The sequence below is a fragment of the Lissotriton vulgaris genome, chromosome 9 (genome assembly GCF_964263255.1).
Source record: "Lissotriton vulgaris chromosome 9, aLisVul1.2, whole genome shotgun sequence".
In the NCBI taxonomy this organism is placed as follows: Eukaryota; Metazoa; Chordata; class Amphibia; order Caudata; family Salamandridae; genus Lissotriton; species Lissotriton vulgaris.
In genome coordinates, this window is record NC_141697.1 from 67,793,283 (window position 1) to 67,819,952 (window position 26,670).

The following is a 26,670-nucleotide window of genomic DNA, read 5'->3' on the forward strand; positions in this document are numbered from 1 at the left end:
CAGTACAAATGTATCATTTATACCGACGGCTCGGCTCCACCGGCCATCGGGTCTAAACATGTTTATTCAGCAGCTTACGCTATTGTGGCTGGTTCAATTATAAATGGTGAATATAAGTCTTCCAAAGTGCATACACAGGCACTTGGGGACTGTGCGGCGCAATTGGCTGAGCTGTGGACTCTTGTTCTAGCTCTTGAGTTTGCAGATCCTACTGTGAATACTCTCAGTGTTGTGTTCTGGCTTGTTTATTCATTTGTAGCTTTATGATTACGTAGGAGAATGAATGAGACACTATAGCTAGTCGTTTTGGGGATTTTGGGTACTGAGGCGGTAGGAAGGCTTAGCCCTTACAACACAGAGGTCCTGTTTTCCTGCACATAGTTCTGTGTATGTGCAGAATCAGACTCTGCTGTTAGAAAGCACTGGGAGCGTGGCATGCCATCACTGCAAGCACTAATGTGTGCCTGAGGGCAGACTCTGTTGTTAGAAAGCACTAGGGCATGGCATGCTACCATTGTAAGCACTATTGCATGCCTTGAGGCCATACTCAGCTGTTAGAAAGCACTAGGAGTGTGGCATGCTTTCAGTGTAAGCACTATTGTGTGTCCTGAGGTCAGACTCTGCTGTTGGAAAGCACTCCGAGGATGACATTCTTTCACTTTTAGCATTATTGCATACATCGAGGTCTGACTCTACTATTAGACAGCACTCAGAGTGTGGCAAGCTATCAATGTAAGCACTACTGTGTGCCTGAGGTCAGACTCTGCTATTAGAAAGCACTAGGGAATGGCATGCTACCATTGTAAGCACTATTGCATGCCTTGAGGCCATACTCTGCTGTTAGAAAGCACTAGGAGTGTGGCATGCTTTCAGTGTAAGCACTACTGTGTGCCTGGGGTCATAATATACAATTAGAAAGCATTAGGAGTGTGGTATACCTGCACTGTATGCACTATTGCATGCCTTGAGGCCAGACTCTGCTGTTAGAAAGCACTAGGAGTGTGGCATGCTTTCAGTGTAAGCACTATTGTGTGCCTTGATGCCAGACTCCGCTGTTAGAAAGCACTAGGAGTGTGGCATGCTTTCAGTGTAAGCACTACTGTGTGCCTGGGGTCAGAATATACAATTAGAAAGCACTAGGAGTGTGGTATACCTGCACTGTATGCACTATTGCATGCCTTGAGGCCAGACTCTGCTGTTAGAAAGCACTGGGAGCGTGGCATGCTTTCAGTGTAAGCCCTGCTACTCACCTTGAGGTCAGACTCTGTCTGCTGTTTCTCTGCTGTTAGTTCAGTGAGGGAGTTCTGCAGGGCCTGTGACTGCGAAGAGTAGAACTCACGCTCCTCCTCCAAGGCCTGGGCCTTCTCCTCGTTCTCCTTCATCCTGCGACCCAATGAAAAGAGGGACATTTTACTCTAATCCAGGGCTCAAGTCCTAAAAAAGTGGGACGGACTGACCAAGTTAGGCCGAATGGGTGTGACATCTCCACGCGTGACATCACAGGAAGTGACATCACCACATGTGACACAACAGCACATGACATCGTATGTGGCATCACAGTAAGTGGCGTCACAACCCATGACCTCACAGAGAGTGACATCAGATCTTAAGACCTCACATATGTTTAGCAAGTCTATCATGAGTACATTTAAGTGCATTACAATGTTTAACAATTGTGATTTTGCATTGGGGTTGTGTCAATATATTGACACAACCCCAATGCAAAATCTGGGCTTCAAAGCACATCATGTAACAGGCAGACAACAGATTTCATTTTGTATAAATGGGTAAGTGGGCTACTGCTATTAAGACAGATTATTTTGTTACTTGAAGTTCATAAATCCTTCTAATATTTCACAGTGAGGTATGAAAAACATGGGTTCCTGCACCTTGTTACCCTCACTGTCTTATGTAACACATGCTCAATTCATGTACACAAATATGATTTATTGTCAATGTATAATCCGTACGTGGGACGTAATGTATTCTCTGACACTCTGCATTGGGATTAGTACTAAAGCTTTATAAAACAAAATAGTAGTACTTAAATTGTTATTTGTGTAAATACTGGGGTGACTGACACATCTGGCATTCTTAAGGTACATGCATATCTCTTATATACAGGGATTGAACAAAGTCAAACGCATTTCTCTCTTAAGTACCTGTGAAGTGATAAGCTGTGAGCCCTTGTTTCCCCTCCATTGCACCGAAGTGTGAGGCTCCAGATAGCTCTCAGACAGGATATTCCAACAAAAAGAGGCCTAATGGCCCTTTAACTCCGGCTTTTGTTCTGGGCAAAGCTCAAATCTGCTAAGCCCCTTCCCGCCTGCACAGTGCTGTTTGGCACAAAAGCAGGTAACGTGCAGGCCCTGCTGGAAGTGTCCTGGTGTCAGAAAACTACAACAGGACGAGTTCTGCATTTTTCTGTGAATTCCACGAGAAATAGAAAAGAAATGTGGCACCACTCTGCTGAAAGTGGGCAGCTTTGCAGCAGGGTAGACAACGTTTACCCTCCGAAACTAGTGGGTAGATGGCGTCTACCTTCCACTCGAGTCCTGCTCTCACCATATACAATATTCTCCCGGGCAGAGTAACTGTGAGGTTGACAATGCCATCGGTAATAAGCTTTTCATTTTCAAATACATCTTGGTATCCTTGCACCAGCAGGCCCACGAAACTGCTGCTCCCCGCTGTTTATTTGTGTGTGTGTGTGTGTGGGGGGGGGGGGGGGGAGTGGGGGGGCATTAGTTAGGGCAACCCTGCGGTGGCAGCTTGTGTGTCACAGGGGGGCATTAGACTCTGGCTGTGGCACAGTGTTCCTGCTCTGGCACACGTGACCCTTTCTCTTGCACAGCTGGATGCCAGAGCATGGGGGTTGGGGCGGGGAAGGGGGGATTAGGGCGTAAAGCTTCTGATTATGTATGGTCATATGGTCGTATACTGATCCGTCGGTGTGCTGGGGTTCAGCCGAAGAGCCAGGTCTTGTGTATAGTCAGGGCACAAGTCCTAACAAGCATTTACAATGCAATGGTCTCTGCATTATTAAAGGTAGAGCTATTGGCATTGCTCATGACATCTTTTTTTATCATAAATAAATAGCGTTGTCATTTACATTGCCAATAGCTTAATTGCTCGTATATGCATGAGCTATTGCATTTGCACCCACAGAGCCACACACACACATATATAGAGCCACCCACACAGAGTCATTCACATAGAGCCACCCACACACACAGGGCCACCTACACAGAGCCACCCTCACACAGAAAGAGCCACCCACACATAGAGCCACCTACAAAAAAAGCTATCCACACAGAGCCACACACATACACAGAGCCACACACACAGAGCCACACACACACACAGAGCCACACACACACACACACACACACACGCAGCCACACACACACACACAGCCACACACAGACAGAGCCACACACACACAGACAGAGCCACACACACACAGACAGAGCCACACACACACAGACAGAGCCACACACACAGACAGAGCCACACACACAGACAGAGCCACACACACAGACAGAGCCACACACACAGACATGCTGCACACCACTCCTGATGCTGTGTCACACACGCCAACCTAGGTTATTCTGCAGGGATGCATGTATGCCCCAGTGCAACGGAGTCCTCGACCTAAAAAGGGGGCCCACACACGAGAATTCATTATTCCAGCCAGTTTAATGAGGTTAGGTCCCACCACACTCTGCAGAAAAATCACTGAGACGCGTTTCGGCTGTGAACAGCCTTTATCAATCAGCGAGTCATCAGATTAAACACTGCTTTTAAAACCACCCTGATCATGAAAATAAAAACCGTACTAACATTGATTTCACCTAAGTATGGGCGAATTTTGCGAAACTCGCGTTCGCGAATTTTGCGGATTTGTGAACTCGCAATCCGCAAAATCCGCGAATTTGCGGAATTTTTTTTTTTTATGTTCGCACGGGTTTCTGCAAGTTTGCGAGGGTTTTGTACAATTTCGCAAATTGCGAAATTGTACAAAACGCGTGCGAACTTGCAGAAACCCGTGCGAACACAATGTGCCCAGTAGAGTATTTGCCTCTTGTGTGAATAAAAGGTCAGAGAAAGATCAGTTCAGCAGATGAAGAGAAAGAAGCTCCTGGTCACAGGAACAGCACGGGTATTGCGCTCATGAAAGTCAAGGATGCAAAGCCTATCCAGCATCACAGCTGATTTTCCATGGTAGATTTGGGAAGAAGGCACACCTGTCCAGCCTCGACAACGCTCACGATTGTTTTTGGGCTAATGAATGAGTCACTGAATTTGAGCATCAACTAGTTCGAGCGACCATGTGTGTGTTACTATGCAATCGCCCCGAAGGGCGCAGGGGTCCCTTGAGTGAGCTGCAGACCTGTGCCCAGCCATGCAACTATTTTACAATGGCGCCAGCAAGCTGCCAGCGCCGTTGTAAAATAGTTACAAAGTTAGCTTGCACAGGAAGCACTTAGATAAAATAAAGCAGCACCTGCTTCGTTTTATCTAGTGGTTCCTGTGCAAGCTAACTTTGTAACTATTTTACAACGGCGCTGGCAGATTGCTGGCGCCATTGTAAAATAGTTGCATGAGTGGGGGTTCAACTTTTGAACCCGTTACGTTCGCAGATTTTTTTTTGCGGATTTTGCGGGAAATCCGCAAAATTCGCGGATTGCAGATTTCCCAAAAATCCGCAAAATCCGCGAGCGTAACGGATTTCCCGCTCACACTTAATTTCACAGAATGAAAATAATGAACAGGAGGTGTAAAAATGTATACACTTTGCCATCATGCGCTTAAAAATTTTGCCCTGCATGTATATTGTAATACTGATTTTGAGCCACAGTGACCTTTCAATGAAATACCGTTGCCTAACGTGTAGCGCAATTGCAATAAACTCAATCCTGTCAATACTACAGTCCAAATGATCTAGATATATACAAACGGAAGATTTGTCATTACAGTCTGTTCGTGTGGCGTGTTCCACCAAAATTTGAAAAGTATTGAACATATATTTGCGCTCTTTCAAATTAATGTTTCTGTTGCGTGAAACGCAAGTTGCAAGTTACACAAACACTTCTTAGTACCTATGCATTGAAGCGCTATGCGGGAATAACTGTGAGTAACATAATGTTGCCACATTGTTGCCAATAGGATGCGAAGTTCTCAGAGAACACCAAATGCTGATCACAGCAAAGGAACAAACAGTAATATGTGGCATATGGTCTAACAGGAAGGGAGCTATTGAAGTCTTATGCCGGGCATGGAGGCACAGTCACCAACAGTATCGAAGCCGACCATGAGCACACGAGGGAGTGAGCAACACGAAGTGTGGTGGTGAAGCAGATAGAGAGCAGCACACGAGGGAGAGACCAACATGAAGTGGGGTGGGGGAGAAGCAGATAGAGAGCAGCACACGAGGGAGAGACCAACATGAAGTGTGGTGGGGAGAAGCAGATAGAGAGCAGCACACGAGGGAGAGAGCATCAAGAAGTGTGGTGGGGAGGAGAAGCAGATAGAGAGCCACACACAAGGGAGGGAGCATCATGAAGTGTGGTGTTGGTGGTGAAGCAGATAGAGAGCAGCACACAAGGGAGAGAGCAATATGAAGTGTGGTGGGGGAGAAGCAGATAGAGAGCAGCACACGAGGGAGAGAGCAACATGAAGGGCCCGATGTAGGTAAATCTACATTTACCACTTCATAAATACCGAATCATACCGAATCGGTATTTATGAAGTGGTAAATTAGAGGGGGGGAGATGTAGGTATTTCAGATTCGGTAAATACCGAATCTGTAAGAATCGGTATTTACCGATTCTGTAAATATCGATTCGGTATCCCCCATTGCTTCCTATGGGCCTTGAAGCCCATAGGAATCAATGGGCATTACCGAATCGGTAATTACCGATTCGGTAATTACCGATTTGTGCAAGGGTGCAGGGGGTGTCACTTTGACACCCTCTAGCACCCCCAAAACAGGCATGTGAGCCATGTGGCACACAGACATGCCCTAAGGGAATGTCTGTCTGTCACATGGCATAGGTGTGCATGCACACATGTGCATGCACACCTGGATTCGGTATTTTAACACCCAATTGGATTGGGTGTTAAAATACCGAATCTGAAGGGCCTGTGGGACAGAAAGTAGTCCCACCTACATCCCAAATTTAAAATCGGTAATTTTACCGAATCGGTAAAATACCGAATCGGACAAAAAAAGGTCCCCTACATCTCAGTAGGCCAAATACCGGTCGGAAACGGCCGAAATCGGCCGTTTCCGACCAGTATTTGATACCTACATCGGGCCCGAAGTGTGGTGGTGGAGGAGAAGCAGATAGAGAGCAGCACACGAGGGAGAGAGCAACATGAAGTGTGGTGGTGGAGGAGAAGCAGATAGAGAGCAGCACACGAGGGAGAGAGCAATATGGAATGCAGGTGTATGGAGAGAGCCACATAAGGAAGACCTGCACAAGAGGGAGAGAGCAACACAGAGCGCAAGCGCCAAGGGTGGGGGGGGGGGTTGTTTGGATGAGGAAAGCAGCTCACAACCGAGGGAGCTAGAAAGCACATGGACACCCATGGAGCACTGAAAGAAAAAGAAAAAAAGTAGTTGTCCTACTGTGAGCAGTGGAAGGATACAAGAAATCAAATCAAGAGGATGAGGAAGAGACTGTGGTCATGGGGAGGTAGAAGCAGAAGAATGAGAATGCAAGCCATGATCAAGGAAGAAGCGAGCAACTGAGAGTGACAATAAAGCCAACCAAGGAAAGAACACAATAGGTCTTTTGCAACCAGGTAGGTGCGCTGTGTGGACGGCGATACCTAAAAAGAGAGTCCTTTAAGTACACAGTGAAAAGATACACGTCATCCAATCACAACACTGGAAGACCAGAATGCTCCTGGCCCAGGCACACACATGTATAGAGAGGAAAACCATAGATCAAGAGCAACAACTCAGACAGGCCCAAGGTCCACTCTAAGTATATATTTTGCGTTGGCAATAATAGGTATGCCTACAGTCAGCTCGAGCCAAAACTCTCGGTAGCACACTCACAGCGATTACACTGCTCACCATGCAATAACACCATCCACCCTCCTCCCTCCCTGCACTCACACTGGCACATCACTCACCCTGCACGCACTCCACTCACACTACACTCACAGCGATCACACTGCACTCACACCGTTCCTCCTACTCTTACCCTGCGCTCACACAAGCACACCATTCACCTTGCACTCACAGCGTACACACTGCACTCATGCCCCTAGCTATGAACGCATGCCTTTATCCCTCCACTTACTCTTCGGTCACATGAGCACACCGCTCACCCTGCACTCACAGGGACCACACTGCACTCATACCACTCGCCATGCACTTGCACTTTTCACACTGCACTTACACAAGGACACTACTCACCTGTCACTCACTGCTCACTCTGCAATCTCAATCCAACAAGCACATCACTCAGCGTGCATTCATTCCGCTCACTCTGCACTTTCCCCTGCACCCAAACTCATGTCACATCACTCACTGTGCACTCACATAGGCACTCCGGTAACTCACACAGCTCACCCTTCATCCACACAGACTGCACTCCTGCTCCCACACCACGCAAACAAAAACAGCACTCACCTTGGAGTCACAGCACTCACCTTGCACTTCCTCCTCTCACCCTGCACTCACAGACAAACTAGCCTGCATTTATACAGGCACTCTGTTCATCCTGTCTGCACACAGGGACAATAGTCTGCCAGAATTCATAAGAACACACCACTCACTCTGCACTAACTCCTCTCACCATGCGCTTACCAGTCACTCTCACAGATCACCCTGCACCACACACAGGCACACCACTCACCCTCATTTACACTGCTCACACCAGCCTCCACTCATTCCGCTCTGCACGCACTACTCTCACCAAACACTCACATTGGGCCCTCTCACACTGTATTGATGCAGCTCACCTGACATATCCGCACTTTTATTTTACCTTGCACTCGCACCACTCATGCTGCACTCATTGGCACTATTAACCATCATTCAGCACTTACATGAGCACACCTCTTACTCTGCACATATAGAAATTACACAACTCTCGGGAATATACACATACTTTTACAAAGGCACCCACAGAATACCTGCTCTTTCTGCAGTACTAGATGCCTACTTAATTCCATCTGCAACAAAGGGGCTGGTGCAAGAGGGGAGAGTGGACTGAGAATGTGGGACGGCACAAGGAAAGGGGACTAGAGATGAGACTTTGGGGTATGGTGAAAGATCGAGAATTGTGTGACACATTCAGCCATTCCTGGCTTTCCATTCACCACAATGCTTCATTCCAGGACATGTCATTTTTGTTTTTTACATTAGAAGCTGGGTCTCCAAAATCCTAAAATGCAAAGTGTTACCGGATAAAATCCATGGTTGCAGAAGTCAAGCATTTCAAAAGATCGCTTGGATGCTGTGATATTACATGTTAGAACATAGTTTAGTTAACTCCTATAACTGTAGCTGCTTGAGCCACATGTGAAACCAAATACAAGCCCTGTAAAGCTATTTAAAGGAAGTGTACTTTTCATTCACATCATACTCGTAGCAAACAGAGTATAACTTGTTTAGCTTGCTGGAAGTATCACACCCCACCACTTTCCTTATATAATAGCTATGAGGTTAGCTCTCATGCTTTTTCTGGAAAAGCTTGTCATGTACCATTGTTGGGCGCAGTACTGGCTTTAGGGCAGTGCAACTGGTGCAGCTGCACCTAGCACTGACCTTGGTGGGGGCCGCTGTGTTAAAAAAAAAACTTTTGGTTTAACAGCACATGAACAGCCTTGTGCATCAGGTAGTTTTCAAGCAACAATAAAAATGTGAAGCTAACGCTGGTGAATAATGTTCCTACTGGTGGGAGTTCGGAATGTTGTCCAGTGGCAGTTTTGGCTCTTCGTAAAGTTTCACGGAGGGTTAATGTCCCTGCTGCAAAGAACGTGTACCATGCAGATCACACAACTGAGTGAGAGGACTAAGTGGCACTGTAAAAATTGAAATGTACGACAGAGAGAGGCTACGGATAGATGAGGTACACTGTTGGAGAGGGGTAGTGATGGAGAAAGAGGATATGGGGGAGTAGAGCGCCAAAAAAAGACTGTCGCCACCAGCCGGCCCTGACTGGGAGTCTTAGCCCCCCTTCCCCACCCCAAAGTTCAAGTCTAGTTGCGCACCTGGAAGTCTCCCAGGATATTTGCAGTAGATTGGAAGGCACCATCATGGTGTGCAAGCATCCGTCCAATCTACAGTGTGCATGGGGTTAGAACAAAAGAATGCACGGGCAGGCAAGCTCGCAAGATACAGGTTTGGGCTAGGCGAATGCAGAAAACGTAAAACGGAATATAGGAACCAGAGCTATACAGAGTAAAACTCAGCATCGGGGCATACTTCCTTCCCAATGGACCGTCTTCCCTTATGAGACGAGTACTACAGACGTAATAATCATCTCAGTTACTTACACCCATGTTATCAACCGCAAAAAAACTTCTGAATATAGCGTTTAATAGACCACTTCTGCCTTTTCTAAGCACTGTACACACAGACCAGGTATTAGTTAGTATTTCCCTGATTTAGGGTGCCCAATTGCCCGACCTAATGAAGATGGATGAGACGGTCTTGCGCGATTCGAACTCAGCACCTGTATATAACCGCAGATGTCAGCGAAGAACGGTTAAATGACTGCATTTCTTTGTCGACAAAACACGAATGGCTGAATGTATCCTACTTCTGGGATTTGAACCAGTAATCTAAGCTGTAGGCAGATAGCAAAAGCAGGTGGTTAACTTGCCAGGTATGTTACAGACAAGTCAGACGCTCTCCCAGCGTACCGTTTGAAAAGTATGGCATGCAAATTTCAAGCCGGATATGAAGGAAGGCAGGGAGGGAGCGGATACTGGATAGAATGATGATCGCAGGTGAGAGATGTCATGTCATAGCCTTTACCCTAAAGAGACTGAAAAGATAGCTAGCCACCCAGGATAAGCAGGCAGCCTCCCCGAACGTACAACTAGCCCCCACCACACCAAGAAGCACAAACAGGGAGAAAGTCGCCCTGTCCACGCAGCAGTATCTTAAAGGGATCACGGTTTGTGATTGCTTATAGTCACTAAGTGGCCTCACTAAACCCATATGGTCTCTATGATGGTATGAGACCATATAGACCAAAAATGCAGATGGAGTTAAGCGTTGAACAGGGTGATCCCAGTGAGGTGAATGCGAGATAAATAATTTAGCGGGTGACGTGACACCACTAGAGAGAAATGTTATTCTTCTGTAGCGTGAGAATACATAAACAGGGGATTACACAAAATTCAGACCCCTGCGGTGAAGAGGGAGCTTTCAGGGGTCCCAACCTTAAGAGGGCCCCTATGCAGACCAAGAACAATGAAAATCTGTAAGAAATAGAAGGCTCAAGGACCTCTAATTAGTCTCACAAACTAAAGGAAGCCCCATTATTTTGTCACGTCATTGCATTCGCCAAATGCTGGCGAGTTGGCATGAACGAAATGCCATAAACATACCTGTGATTATGGCGTCCCAGCTTGAGATCCTGGCCAGACTGAGCCCTCAGTAATCCCGGTTTTCAGCCGGAGCCACACTCTGCTCCTCGCACACCAGGCACATAGTGTAAGCTTTTTAGATCCGCCCTCGCCGAGCTATGAACACCTGTCAGAGCGAGGGGAGGGGCGCCAGGGTTAGCTGCAGCTCCTGGTCTAGGGACATCTGGGAAGGGGAGTGTCCTGGTTGTGAGGGCACCTGAGCTGTCTGGGGAATCCGGGGTTGAGAATAGAGAGCGTCTTGCCTTGCAGGAGGGGGAACGCATGCAAACTAACATTCTCTGCCCGAGAAATCAAAAGCAGGCTGTAAATGACCGGACTGCGGTACAACGAGCAAACTCCAACTTCCGCCGTGGGAGATATTAAAGACCGAGTAAGATGTTATGCATTTTGGTATCAGCCTACAATCACCTGCTGCATCACAAGCAGATTCCAACATTTCCAGTCTGAGGTAGATACTACAAATAAAGGCGCTCTCTGTAACAACAGTATTTACGATATTTAGAATAAAAGTGCGCTACCGTTCTGCCTGGCTATAAGCAAATCATAGCGAAACATTGAATTAGGAGGAGACTTCGGCACAGAGACACGGCAATGTGCGAACGAGCCTCGAGGATGTATACTGCTCCGAATACCTGTTTGCCGTTAAACAGCGGTTCACATCAAACGTTCTCCTTTTTAAGCCCCCAGGGGACACGCAAACAAGGTGACTGAAGAGGCGACTCACAGGGGACGGGTTGGTGCAGGCTAGACGGCGGGAAAAATGGCGACTCAAGCTTCCGATATTTTTCGGATTTGGGGGTGTGGTTTTGCTGTCCTGAGTGACGGACTACGTCACGAGCTAAAGAACAGCAAAAATGACGCCCCCAAATCCGAAAAAGATGGAGCCTATTTGGAGTAACGGCTCTCTCCTCCAATGGCTGGCCTCCATTTAGGAAGCCAGCCAATGGGAGAGAGCCAAAATTAGAGGCGGGATGAAGAGCCCCTCTAAGAGACATAAGATCTCGCTACTTCCGGTTCTGACGAACCGGATAGTACCGAGACCTAAAAAAGGAAGCGGGGGACGCTGACGTCATGACAGGAAGTGACGTCACGAAAAGTGGCTTGCACCATCAGACTCATTACCTCCCCTCCCTCACCCCTTAGATGTGATTGCATCAGAGAAGCCAGCGGGTGAGCAGCGTTCTGATCTCGCCCCAGAGTGGCCAAAGAGTGAATATGTGTCTCCATTTCCTCAAGTTATCGAGCTCCCGGTAAAATAAGTGGGGGGACGCCGTCCACCCGCGTGGTACCCCGACTCGAGCCCTGTGTATAGTGCTGAGGTGACACTAACAATGCATCTCACTGCTGCTTTTTGTGCTCCCCCTCCTCTTCCAGGACTGGATGCCACACCTGGAGGTCCCCGGAGTGGGTGCGGAGTCCAATTCGCCAAAATGCCAGGAGTAGATTAAGTGACATCACACACCATTTGACCTCTGATGACAACACGTTGCTGCCTTCTGAAGCCTCTTATTTCTCCTTGAGGGGCTGGGGAAAAGGCGAGGTGAGGAAACTACTACAGAGAGTAAACAGGACTTTGAGGCCCTGATTACGAGTGGCCCAAAGTAATTCCATTTATCTCCCCTCTACCGAAATTCCCATTACTGGGGGTCCCAGTGATTCCAGGGGTGAGTAAATAGAGGAGATGAGATGTTTTGGGGAAATAACGAGGGAATTGCTGCTTTGTTGTTGACTTCTATGTTTTTCGCTGGTGCTTCAGACAGAGATTTCAGGGCAGATTCACTAAATTCTCACGCAACGCACTGCAGCAGCCAAAAAGTCAGCATTGTGGTGCGTGAGAAGGAGAGAGCAGGAGAGCACCATATTTAGAGAAAAATTGCTCCCTCCTCCCTGCTCGCCAGACCTAAAATTTGCTGCCGTGTGCCACGCACACATCTTTGCACCTTAGTGAAAGGGTGTCTCCATGAGTCTAGCATTGGTTTTGTACCGGAAGGATACCCTTCCAGTACAAAATAATATGCTTGGACTAAGTTTAAAACTGCTTCCACTTTGTATATGTGCTGTACAGTGCAGCGCACATACAAAGTTGGAAAATAAAGCATTTCTCAGTGCTAGCGCCTATCTGAAATGGGTGCTGTTTTTTGCTGTAAAACCTTGTCTACTTTTTTTAAGTAAATAGGGTTTTGCATCAAAAACCCTGGGTGGCTCCATGGGAGCGTTCACCCATGGAACACTCCATTGGTGCTACGTAATGCAAAGCAGCACTATGCGCTTCTTCGCGTTACTTTCAAGTGATTTCCCAGTGCAAAACAAGTTTTGCGCTGGAAAGTAAATTTGTAAAAAAATATTTTGTGTAGATTTGCTTAACTTTTGTGATGGCACAAAATCTTAGTTAATATATACCAAAGTCTGCTTGCAATAGCCCAAATCTCTGTGTGAAACATAATAATTTATCATTCTGACGGGACCAGTAATGGGTTGGCCCAGCCCAGTCAGAATTAATAAATCAGTCGTAAAGAGGGCCTAAGATCCCTATTCACGTTATCTCCCGGTCACTACTTACAAAACTCCAGGGGCGGCTCCTTGGTTGGAGCAGAGGAGCGTCGCCCCACTTAAATTACACCCGAAGATGAAAAATAAAATAGTAATTCATTACCATCCTTGCTTTTTGTCCTTAACCAAGCATCAGGACGGGGGTGGGGCTGCTGTTGAATGGCAGGAGCAGGGAGGAGGGTGGGCTGTTTCTGCACTTTTCAAAGTGCCCGTGTCTCTTTGGCCGGCCGTCTTGCGTATGGAGAGTAAAGCAAACACTGCAGAGTGATCAGGGGTGTTACATAGAGGGGATTCAAAATCATATATGTGGAACTGGTTAGGGGAGTTCCTGGGCAAGCAAGGATATCTGGCCTCCAATACTTACAACTAAAGCCTTTTACCTTTGTTGTCCTGGGGCCACTTTACTACTGGACCCCAAAACAGTACACAAGGTACTCTCCTGTAGCTCTTGGCCCCTAGAGTCGGTCGCTAGGCTGAACAGCCCAAGACTTATTCAATAAGGTGAAGGGGGGCGGGGGGTCAGAGAGTCGGGACTAATAGGGAATAGTGTCTCTGACCAATCAGTGTGTGTGTGTCTGTGTGTATATATATATGTATTCGTTCGTTGAGCATGTAAATTGGAGACCTTCCTCATTCTGATTTAAAGTCACAAAGAATTTCTGGAACTGTTCGTTGGTGCCATTCCAGATCCAACGAACAGTTCCAGAAATTCTTTGTGACTTTAAATCAGAATGAGGAAGGTCTCCAATTTACATGCACAACGAACAGCGATGAGATAGACTTTCTAGACACCAAGGTCTATGTTTCAGATGGCAAATTGGAAACTACACTGTTCAGAAAGAAAACTGCAACCAACAGTGTACTCCACGGCAACAGCTTTCATCCGAAATCGCTACTCAAAAGCATTCCATACAGAGAATATATACGATTGAAAAGAAACTGCTCAAAACCAGAGGATGCCGAAAAAAAGATATTAGAAAGCAAATTAAGATTCCAAGCAAGAGGATATAAGGACTATGTGCTAAAAGACTGCAAAAAAAAGGCAGATAAAATCAGCAGAGTGGAAACGTTGATTGAAAAACAAAAACCCCCACAGGACAAAGATCCACAGAGATTCATAACGACATATAACAAGGAAAGCGGGATCATAGCCAAAAAAATGAAGAAATACTGGCATTTAATAAGCAGTGATCCGGATGTGGGACCATTGGCTGGAAAACATCCTTCCATCGCGTACAAGAAAAATACATCTCTTCAAAACCTATTAGTGAAAAGCTACTTCCAAACCAAAGAACAACCTAAATGGTGGACGGAACAAAATGTAGGCTTCAAGCCATGTACTACGTGCAAAGCATGCAAAATAGGAAAAAAGATGAAGACTGTGTTGGAACCGGATGGAAAAAACATGCCTATCAAACAGTACATCACATGCACATCAAAAAATGTGGTGTATGTGATAGAGTGTAAATGTGGAATGAAATATATAGGTTCTACCACATGCATGTTAAAGAAAAGAATATTGGAACACATCCGAGCGGTGAAAAATCAGAACATGTTATATGCAACAGCAAAACATTTGAGTACCTGCCAAAATGGGGACTGGCGAGCAATGAATTTCTATGGACTAAAAATGCTAACTAAATCAGAGAGAGGAGGGGACACGGTCCGTCTCCTGCGACAAATGGAATCACGCTTCATTGTCCGATTCCGAACCAAACAGCCCAGAGGCATGAACTTTGGAGAAGATCTCCACATACACCTGGAATAAAAATGAACTCTACAGAAACAATATATGAACTTGGGTACTATAGCCTTCACATATAAACTGATAATCATTTAAACAAATGTGATATGATATACCCCTGAGTGAACATAACTTGGGACGCCAAGTACTATACTTATTATGTAAACACACCAGTCCTTTGTCTGTCATTTATGTTTTAATCAAATTTTGCTTTAAAACTACGTATCCCACAATGCCACTTTAAGGCTCAAGTGGGGCAGTATTTAAGAGGAAAGCAAAAAAGGACTCACTGACCGTGAGAAAAGCCGTGAGGCTGAAATGCGTCGGTGGAGTGTTGGTAAAATAAAGAACTTCTAAAAAGTACCCGGTTGTGCCGGCCTTCTTGTACTCCAAAATTGCAAATTGGGGCTTTGATCCAGCCCTTGGGTCGAGCACACACTGTGGAGCGCTCTCGTGCATGAACAGATCGAATTGCTGGGAATATATATATATATATATATATACACATACTTACACACAAACGCACTCTCTCCCTCTCTCTGTCTTTCACTCTCTCTCTCTCTCTCTGTCGCTCTCTCTCTCTCTCTCTCTCTAGTCCCTTAATTCTCCTGGACCTCTCTGTAACCTGAAGCCAGTGTGAGAAGGTGGCCTGATATGCAGTGCTCACTATTCTAGTGAACACTATGTATCAGTCCAGCAACCCTTATTGATGATTGGTTGTAAGTCAACCTTATAGACCAGCTATCCTAGTAGCGTGGATACGAGCAGTCTAAGGCTAAAGACTCGAGAGGGCGTGTTAAGCCAGCTGTTTACCACACATATACCCCTTGAATACCAAGTGAAAGGACACCACACAAGTGTTATGAAAATAAACAGTTATTTATTTAAAGATCACAACAGCCCTGTACTCTTTATGAGGACAGGGTACTAAGCACAAACCAAAACTCTTACAAAAATACTTAAGTTAGCACAGTATATACAAATGCCCGAGGGGCACGGAAAACCATATACTCTGAAAGTGGAATGCGAAATTACTAGCAGGTAAGTACAGTACTAATAGCTTTTGGAATCGCTAGGACTTGACTAGGGAATCGTTAGATTACTTCTAGGAGGCCTAGGGGACTCGGGTGCAGTGTGTGCACTCTCACGCGAGATGCGGGACAAAAGTCTATGGTAGCTAGGAATTAGAAAGTTAGTGTTCTCGGGCGAACCCGACCTGGTAGGGAGAAAACGAAAGTAGATTCTGACCCTTGGATAGTGAGGCTATGCTGGGGCACCGAAATGCCGAAGTTACCTAGCCCAGGGGCTGCAGCTGCATAGGTCTGAAAAGACGTCGGGAATCCTCGTAGACGGACCAGGAGCCGGAAGAAAAGATGCTGGCCGGTGACCAGTGAAGAAAGTTCAGTTGGATCCAAGCCTGGATCTCGAAGATAGATGACACCTGAAAGCAGAGGGGACCAAGTTCGAGACTACTAGCCAGTAGTCAGTGGGCACCAGGAGGGCACCGGATGGTAGCCACCTCGACAAGGTGAGTGGGTGACGCTTGACTCGAAGATCTCACGGACCAGGAGGCGTTGTCGGCGACCAGGATGGAGGATCGAGCTGTCCCACGAAGATGGAAGCTGTCGGCGTCGCTGGACCCAGGATTGGGCAACAAAGCCTTGGCAAATTCAAGCCCACGCGGTGGACCTAAAATGGCGTCTGGAGTGGACCAGGAGGGTCCGGGGTGCCTCCCTTGAACAAGGAAGCAAGGGCCAGCCTGGAGCAACCAGACCAGCAGTCGTGAAGTCGTTGGGCGTCGTTCAGAAGGCCACAAGCCAGCCGGCTAGTAGCCAAACAACGCGGTGCACAGCAAACAGCAGAAGGGCCCCACGCCGATCGTGGAGATGCAGGGGGGCTGATCTTGGGTGCTGGAGCTGCGCAGGGTCGGGGCTTCTCGGACCCCAAAGCACTCACCAGTGGAGGACACGGTGGGCTTGCAGTAAAGATGTCGTGCAGTCTTGGCGATCGTCGGTCCCTTGAGGTCTCGTCGCACTCACGGTTCTCAGCTTGGCTGTAGAGGTGAGTAGAGGTCAGAGGTGCCAGGGAAGCCGGGTTTCGTCGAGCTGGGTCGTCGGATTCGTGATGAAGGACTTGCAGCAGACCGCAGTGTTCTTTAGGATGGTGCCCGCTTGATGCAGGGTGACTACTCCTTAGCCACAAGGGAGAATCTTGAAGAAGAAATCGTGAAGTCCTTTCGAAGAAGGTGGTATCTTGATTCCAAAGATGATCTAATTTTAACAGGGGGCCCGCTCCCATCTTTATACTAAAAAAGGGGGCTGACCCGGTGACTAGGTCCTGCCTATGGGTGGGACTAGGTGGGGGGTGGTTACACCCCTCAGCCATGCTGGACTTCCCCAGGCCAGGGGCTGGTGTGCCCCTGGAACTGGTTCAGACCGGCCTATGCGTAGTGAGCACCGGGGTGCCACTCAGCAGTCACCTTCCTGTAAAGCCCTGCCTACCCAGGATACACAAAACCATGTCTGGGACGGTGCTAGCACCGCCCCTGACAGGAAACCCTTTGTCCAGGCTCCCCTCGCTGGAAGGACTCCCAGCTGCAGGGGGTCAGACTCGTGTCTGTGGTGGCAGCATCCATTTTGTGGAGCTGAGGCTTCAGTTAACTTTAACCGGGGTTCACAGTTACATACATGTCGTGTCCCTCTAGAAGGGTGGAATGCTAACCCCGTCGCCAGAATTGGCGAGGGGTTAGTATTCCAATTCGTATGACACCTTACTCGACATGTTTTGATAAAGCAATACCAAAGATAGCATTTAACCGCGAGGATTATAATGCACTTAAGAGTATATGGTATGCGATATCATGGAACAGCTATTAGGACTTGATTCCGCAAGCTGCAGACAGGCTCAGCTCGTGCCAGAGCACCATCTCACACGATTCCAAGCACTCTGCCTTCAGGATTGTCAAGGCCTGCCATAGGAGTGACTGATAGGAATCTGTGTGTCCATTTTAGGGTTAGGTATAGGTATACTACACCTACAGCAAAGGGTGATTACACGACTTTGCCCCAGCTGTCATGCAGCCAGTTGTGTCAAATTTAGGAGGCCAGCCAGGGGTGGCATAATACATGCTGCAGCCCCTGGCAGCCCTGGGTACACCTATGCCCTGAGTTACAGGGTCTGATAAGGTGGCCCAGTACCAATTGGTAGATGCACCTAGGGTACATGAGGTAATTTAGAAAGAGAACAGCCAGGCTGTGGGTCTGATTGGCAGGCCCACAGCCAGAGAAAGTCGTAAACCAGTGAAACAAAAGCAAAAAATCTGGGTGATCATAGGATTGCAGACCCTACTCTCCTACATGACCCCCCCCCAAACTTTGGGACAATAAGCTAACCTTGACCAGGTGAGTCTTCTTGTTCTAAGTGGAAATATCTGGAGAGCCCATCGGCATTGCCATGATCAGTACCAGGTCTATGTTCCACTGTAAAGTCCATCCCCTGTAGGGAAATGGACCACCTAAGCAGTTTGGGGTTTTCACCCTTCATCTGATTTAGCCACAAGAGGGGCTTATGGTCGGTCTGAATCTTGAAGTGAGTGCCAAACAAGTATGGCCTCAGCTTCTTCAGGGCCCAAACCACAGCAAAGGCCTCCCTCTCAATAGCTGACCAATTCTTCTCTCTGGGGGTCAGCCTTCTGCTTATAAAAGCAATGGGCTGATCCTGACCATCAAAGTTCAGTTGAGAAAGAACAGCTCCCACACCCAACTCAGAAGCATCTGTTTGGACAATGAATGGTTTGGAGTAGTCTGGACTCTTAAGGATAGGTGCTGTGCACATGGCCTGCTTTAGGTCATCGAATGCTTTTTGACAGCCTGCTGTCCACTGAACCTTTTTTGGCATTTTCTTACTTGTCAGTTCATTTAATGGTGTCACAATGGAACCATAGTTCCTGACAAACTTTCTGTAGTATCCAGTCAGGCCCAAGAAAGCTCGAACCTGAGTCTGGGTGGTTGGAGGAGCCCAGTCCCTGATTGACTGTATTTTGCTCTCCAGTGGCTGAACCTGGCCTCCACCTACAAGGTGGCCCAGGTATACAACCTGTGTCTGCCCTATCTGGCACTTGGTGGCCTTGATAGTGAGGCCTGCTGCTTGCAGAGCCTCTAACACTTTCCTCAGGTGGACCAGGTGATCCTCCCAGGTGGAGCTAAAGACAGCAATATCATCTAGATATGCTGCACAGAAGTCATCCAGCCCAGTAAGGACTTGATTCACCAACCTTTGGAAGGTGGCAGGTGCATTTTTCAGACCAAAGGGCATTACCACAAATTGATAATGCCCACCAGGGGTTGAAAATGCTGTTTTGGGTTTGGCATCCTCAGCTAACCTGATTTGCCAATACCCAGCTGTTAAGTCAAATGTACTTAAGTAGTTGGCAGAAGCCAATCTATCTATAAGTTCATCTGCCCTTGGTATTGGATGGGCATCAGTCTTAGTGACTGCATTGAGACCCCTGTAGTCTACGCAAAACCTCATCTCTCTCTTACCATCTTGGGTGTGAGGCTTTGGCACTAGAACTACTGGACTAGCCCAAGGGCTATCTGAGGGTTCAATGACTCCCAATTCCAACATTTTCTGCACTTCAGTTTTTATGCAGTCTCTAACATGATCAGGCTGCCTGTAGATTTTACTCTTGACTGGCAGGCTGTCACCAGTGTCAACCTCATGGGTACACCAATTGGTCTGACTGGGTGTCAGAGAGAACATATGTCTGAAAGACTGAAGAACCTGTTTACAGTCTTTCTGCTGATGTTCAGAGAGGCTGCCACAAAAGACAACACCATCTACTGACCCATCATCAGGATTCTGAGTGAGCAGGTCTGGGAGAGGGTCACTCTCTTCCTCCTGTCCCTCATCTATGGCCATGAGCAAGCTCATGTCCTTCCTGTCGACATATGCTTTGAGCCTGTTGACATGGAGTACCCTGTGGGGACTCCTGGGAGTTCCAAGGTCCACCAGGTAGGTGACCTCTCCCTTTTGCTCAAGAATTGTGTGGGGCCCAGACCATTTGTCTTTGAGTGCTGCTGGGGCCACTGGCTCCAACACCCACACCTTCTGTCCAGGCTGATAAACAGTCAGGACAGCCTTTTGGTCATGCCAAGCTTTTTGAAGTTCTTGACTGGCCTTAAGGTTTTCTGATGCCTTCTCCATATACTCAGCCATCCTGGAGCGGAGACCAAGTACATAGTCCATTATGTTGGTTGCAGGCTTTTTGAGAGGTCTCTCCCATCCTTCCTTCACCAAACACAAGGGGCCTCTCACAGGGTGCCCATACAAAAGTTCAAAAGGGCTGTAGCCAACCCCCTTTTGTGGGACCTCTCTGTAAGCAAACAGAAGGCAGGGCATCAGGACATCCCATCTACGCCTGAGTGTTTCAGGTAGTCCATGAATCATCCCTTTTAGGGTCCTGTTGAACCTTTCAACAAGCCCATTGCATTGTGGGTGATAGGGTGTAGTGAATTTGTAATTGACACCACACTCCTTCCACATAGCAGTTAAGTAGCTTGACATGAAGTTTGCACCTCTGTCAGAGACAACCTCCTTAGGGAAGCCCACTCTGGAGAACACTCCAACTAGGGCCCTTGCCACCACCGGTGCTGTGGTGGTCCTAAGTGGAATAGCTTCAGGATACCTGGTGGCATGATCCACTACCACCAGTATAAACTTGTGCCCTGATGCTGTCTGGGGTTCCATTGGACCAACAATGTCAATCCCCACTCTTTCAAAGGGCACCCCCACCACAGGCATTGGTATAAGGGGGGCCTTTGTTGTGCCACCTGACTTACCACTGGCTTGGCAAGTGACACAGGAGCGACAAAACTCCTTGGTATCCTCATTCATGTGAGGCCAGTGAAAGTGTGAGACAAGTCTGTCCCAAGTCTTTGTCTGGCCTAAGTGACCTGCTAAGGGAATCTCATGGGCCAAGGTAAGTAGGAAACCTCTCTGAGACAAGGGTACAACCAGCCTCCTGGTCATGCCAGGCTTGGGGTCTCTTGACTCAGTGTACAGGAGTCCATCTTCCCAGTATACCTTGTGGGTACCTGTGGCGTTCCCAGCAGCCTCAGCAGCAGCCTGCTGTCTGAGGGGTTCAAGAGAAGGGCAGTCTAACTGGTCCTTCCCCAGGTCTTCCCTTGAGGGTCCCCCTGAACCCAAGAATTCAACTTGATCAAGTTCAAACTCTCTAGGCTCAGTTTCCCTCAATTCCTGCAGGTCAGCCTCCTCTGAGACTTGATCCACAACCTGGGGCAAGGGGGAAGGCACAGCCTTAACCCTACTGCTCTTTTTCTTGGAAGGTGTCTGGTCCATTGTTCCAGGATCCAGCACCTGTTCAGTGGGGCATTTTCTGGCCTGTGACCTAGTCACAGCAAACACATGTGCTGGCAAACCTAACATTTCCAGATGAGTCCTCTGCTCCACTTCTGACCATTGTGATGACTCCAAATCATTGCCCAACAAACAATCCACTGGGAGGTCTGAACTAACTACAACCTTCTTTTGGCCAGTTACCCCTCCCCAGGAGAAAGCTACAATTGCCATACTATGATTGGTAGTGACATTGCTTGCATTGGTCACCAGGAACTCTGTACCTGGCATGATCTGTCCAGGGTCCACAAAGCTAGGTGTCACCATTGTGACACTGGCACAAGTGTCCCTATAGGCCTGAGCCATTTTTCCATTAATAAAAGGTGTCTGTCTGTATTTGCCCAAAGTATTGGGACTTATGTCAGGGGACATATCCATATCCCCTGTACTGACAAGGACAGCCTGAGTGAGGGTGCCAACTAAGTTGTCACTCCCCTCAGAACCCAGGGTTAACCCTACTAAACCCTTGGGAGGTGCACTACCACTGCTGGCTGTACTAGGGGGCACAGGTGCCTTAGGGGCTGCAGTGGCAGGAGTCTGCCCTCCTCCTTTCTTGGTGCACTCACTAAACCAGTGAGTTTTACTTTTACAGTATTGGCACCACCTTTTAGATTGGCCTTCTTTCTTCTTTTGGGGAGCCTGACCCCCACCCTCTTTGGGTTGTTGGGGACCTGTCGAAGACTTCTGGTCATTTTGTTCCCCTTTTGAATCTTTACCCTTCTGGTCTGCTTTCTTCTGACCACCTTGATTCTGGCCCTGGTTCTGTTTAACTCTTGTTCTAACCCATCTGTCTGCCTTCTTTCCCAATTCTTGGGGAGAGGTCAGATCTGAGTCAACAAGATGCTGATGCAACAACTGGTTCTGACAATTGTTTAAAATTTGCTCTCTCATCATCAAATTGTACAATCCTTTATAATCAGTAACCTTACTGCCCAGCAACCAGCCCTCAAAAGCCTTAGTGGCACAATCTACAAAGTCAGCCCAATCTTGAGACTGAGTTTTCTGGGTATCCCTGAACAGCACCCTGTACTGCTCAGTGGTTAGGCCAAACCCATCAACCAGTGCATTTTTCAAGACTTGGTAATCATTAGCATCCTCCACCCTTGTGGTGAGGAGCTTGTCTCTTCCTTTACCCTCAAAGGAGAGCCACAAGATAGCTGCCCACTGACTTGGGGGAACACCTTGCACAGTGCAGGCCCTCTCCAAAGCAGTAATCCATTTGTGGATGTCATCCCCTTGTTTAAAGGGGGGCACTATCTTACCAAGGTGTTTTGTATCAAAACTCCTTTCCCTATTGCTAGGTACAATGCTGCCACCAGTGGGGACTGTCCCACTCAATTGTTGCTCTCTAGCAAAGGCAAGCCTTTCTTTGGCCAGGGCAAGTTCTTCCCTCTCAATCCTCAGATTGGCTGCCTTTTCTTTAGCTACATACATTCTCCTCTGGGGAGATGTCATTCCCCTCTGAGAGGAACGTTGAGAGCCATTGGTATGAATGGATCTGCTAGAGCCTCTTGACAGAGATCTAACTCGTCCATTCCCAATGTTAAGCTGACCTGAGAGTGGCCCCAGGGCTCCCCTAGAGTCCCTCTCATGTCTGCTTAAGTTGGTCCTGGTTAGTCTGACGACTTCTACCTGGTCCTGCTCTGCCTCACCCTTAGATTCCAAGTCATCATCCTCATCATCAGCATCATCTGCTTCCTGATGTGGATGGTCCTGGTTATCAAAGGGTCCCTGTAGGGAGGGCATATTGCCTTCTGAAGTAGAAGGGTCTGGGTTACCAGCCCTCCTTGCATCATGAGTCTCTAAGAGACCAATCAGAAAAGCAGTTGTGGGGTTAGACCCCTGCTTAATCTTCCTAGAGGTACATACTTGTCGTAACTCATGGAAGCTAAGCGCAGTATATCTTGAAGGGATGACCTGTGGAGGGTCAACTGACACAAGGGGAGACTCAGTGTTTCCTCCTGTGACCGACATACTGCTTCTAGTGTGGTGTAAGTGATGCACCTACCTACACTATGTGTTACCTACTGGTCCCTTGCTAGAGTTGTAGCCAAGGTGTGCTAAGCCTTGTGGAGCTACAACAGCTGGTTCAGTAGAACTCAGAGTATTCTAAGCTTAAGTTATATGTACCTGACAGTACTTATGTGATCTTTCAGCAAGATATTCTTAGGATACGTGTGGTAAAACAACAGCAAGCTCAAATCCCACCGCTGCCACCAATGTGAGAAGGTGGCCTGATATGCAGTGCTCACTATTCTAGTGAACACTATGTATCAGTCCAGCAACCCTTATTGATGATTGGTTGTAAGTCAACCTTATAGACCAGCTATCCTAGTAGCGTGGATACGAGCAGTCTAAGGCTAAAGACTCGAGAGGGCGTGTTAAGCCAGCTGTTTACCACACATATACCCCTTGAATACCAAGTGAAAGGACACCACACAAGTGTTATGAAAATAAACAGTTATTTATTTAAAGATCACAACAGCCCTGTACTCTTTATGAGGACAGGGTACTAAGCACAAACCAAAACTCTTACAAAAATACTTAAGTTAGCACAGTATATACAAATGCCCGAGGGGCACGGAAAACCATATACTCTGAAAGTGGAATGCGAAATTACTAGCAGGTAAGTACAGTACTAATAGCTTTTGGAATCGCTAGGACTTGACTAGGGAATCGTTAGATTACTTCTAGGAGGCCTAGGGGACTCGGGTGCAGTGTGTGCACTCTCACACGAGATGCGGGACAAAAGTCTATGGTAGCTAGGAATTAGAAAGTTAGTGTTCTCGGGCGAACCCGACCTGGTAGGGAGAAAACGAAAGTAGATTCTGACCCTTGGATAGTGAGGCTATGCTGGGGCACCGAAATGCCGAAGTTACCTAGCCCAGGGGCTGCAGCTGCATAGGTCTGAAAAGACGTCGGGAATCCTCGTAGACGGACCAGGAGCCGGAAGAAAAGATGCTGGCCGGTGACCAGTGAAGAAAGTTCAGTTGGATCCAAGCCTGGATCTCGAAGATAGATGACACCTGAAAGCAGAGGGGACCAAGTTCGAGACTACTAGCCAGTAGTCAGTGGGCACCAGGAGGGCACCGGATGGTAGCCACCTCGACAAGGTGAGTGGGTGACGCTTGACTCGAAGATCTCACGGACCAGGAGGCGTTGTCGGCGACCAGGATGGAGGATCGAGCTGTCCCACGAAGATGGAAGCTGTCGGCGTCGCTGGACCCAGGATTGGGCAACAAAGCCTTGGCAAATTCAAGCCCACGCGGTGGACCTAAAATGGCGTCTGGAGTGGACCAGGAGGGTCCGGGGTGCCTCCCTTGAACAAGGAAGCAAGGGCCAGCCTGGAGCAACCAGACCAGCAGTCGTGAAGTCGTTGGGCGTCGTTCAGAAGGCCACAAGCCAGCCGGCTAGTAGCCAAACAACGCGGTGCACAGCAAACAGCAGAAGGGCCCCACGCCGATCGTGGAGATGCAGGGGGGCTGATCTTGGGTGCTGGAGCTGCGCAGGGTCGGGGCTTCTCGGACCCCAAAGCACTCACCAGTGGAGGACACGGTGGGCTTGCAGTAAAGATGTCGTGCAGTCTTGGCGATCGTCGGTCCCTTGAGGTCTCGTCGCACTCACGGTTCTCAGCTTGGCTGTAGAGGTGAGTAGAGGTCAGAGGTGCCAGGGAAGCCGGGTTTCGTCGAGCTGGGTCGTCGGATTCGTGATGAAGGACTTGCAGCAGACCGCAGTGTTCTTTAGGATGGTGCCCGCTTGATGCAGGGTGACTACTCCTTAGCCACAAGGGAGAATCTTGAAGAAGAAATCGTGAAGTCCTTTCGAAGAAGGTGGTATCTTGATTCCAAAGATGATCTAATTTTAACAGGGGGCCCGCTCCCATCTTTATACTAAAAAAGGGGGCTGACCCGGTGACTAGGTCCTGCCTATGGGTGGGACTAGGTGGGGGGTGGTTACACCCCTCAGCCATGCTGGACTTCCCCAGGCCAGGGGCTGGTGTGCCCCTGGAACTGGTTCAGACCGGCCTATGCGTAGTGAGCACCGGGGTGCCACTCAGCAGTCACCTTCCTGTAAAGCCCTGCCTACCCAGGATACACAAAACCATGTCTGGGACGGTGCTAGCACCGCCCCTGACAGGAAACCCTTTGTCCAGGCTCCCCTCGCTGGAAGGACTCCCAGCTGCAGGGGGTCAGACTCGTGTCTGTGGTGGCAGCATCCATTTTGTGGAGCTGAGGCTTCAGTTAACTTTAACCGGGGTTCACAGTTACATACATGTCGTGTCCCTCTAGAAGGGTGGAATGCTAACCCCGTCGCCAGAATTGGCGAGGGGTTAGTATTCCAATTCGTATGACACCTTACTCGACATGTTTTGATAAAGCAATACCAAAGATAGCATTTAACCGCGAGGATTATAATGCACTTAAGAGTATATGGTATGCGATATCATGGAACAGCTATTAGGACTTGATTCCGCAAGCTGCAGACAGGCTCAGCTCGTGCCAGAGCACCATCTCACACGATTCCAAGCACTCTGCCTTCAGGATTGTCAAGGCCTGCCATAGGAGTGACTGATAGGAATCTGTGTGTCCATTTTAGGGTTAGGTATAGGTATACTACACCTACAGCAAAGGGTGATTACACGACTTTGCCCCAGCTGTCATGCAGCCAGTTGTGTCAAATTTAGGAGGCCAGCCAGGGGTGGCATAATACATGCTGCAGCCCCTGGCAGCCCTGGGTACACCTATGCCCTGAGTTACAGGGTCTGATAAGGTGGCCCAGTACCAATTGGTAGATGCACCTAGGGTACATGAGGTAATTTAGAAAGAGAACAGCCAGGCTGTGGGTCTGATTGGCAGGCCCACAGCCAGAGAAAGTCGTAAACCAGTGAAACAAAAGCAAAAAATCTGGGTGATCATAGGATTGCAGACCCTACTCTCCTACAGCCAGTATCAAGGGAACAGCCCTAACTTGGTTTTCCTCCTTCCTCCTAGCCTGCACTCAACAGGTCATGTTGGGCACTTGCACCTCCAGATCTGCAGCAATCACCTGTGGATTCCACAAGGCCCAGCTCTGTCACCCATGAGGTTCAACCTTTACAGGATCCCTCTCACCAGGGTCCTGGACTCCCACAACCTAAACTATCATATGTATGCTGATGACACCCAGCTACACGTTAAGCTTTACAACTCTTCTGGAATCCCTTTGGACACCTCACACTGAATATCTCAGCTTCACTGGTAGATGCAGAAAAACTATCTCCGCCAGATTGGCGAGAAGAAGAGCATTCTACTAATGGGATCCGTGTCTCGGACTCATCACAGGGGGTGGGTTTGGGGGGA

General features: G+C 48.1%; 1 protein-coding gene across 1 annotated transcript in view; it reads right to left on the minus strand.

Moving 5' to 3' along the window:
- Positions 1-26,670, minus strand: part of PLEKHD1 (pleckstrin homology and coiled-coil domain containing D1) — a 245,475-nt gene that overhangs the window by 26,094 nt on the left and 192,711 nt on the right. The window contains exon 10 of the mRNA XM_086936571.1: positions 1,251-1,383. Within this exon, the coding sequence (XP_086792697.1) occupies positions 1,251-1,383 (133 nt within the window). The remainder of the gene's footprint in view (positions 1-1,250; positions 1,384-26,670) is intronic.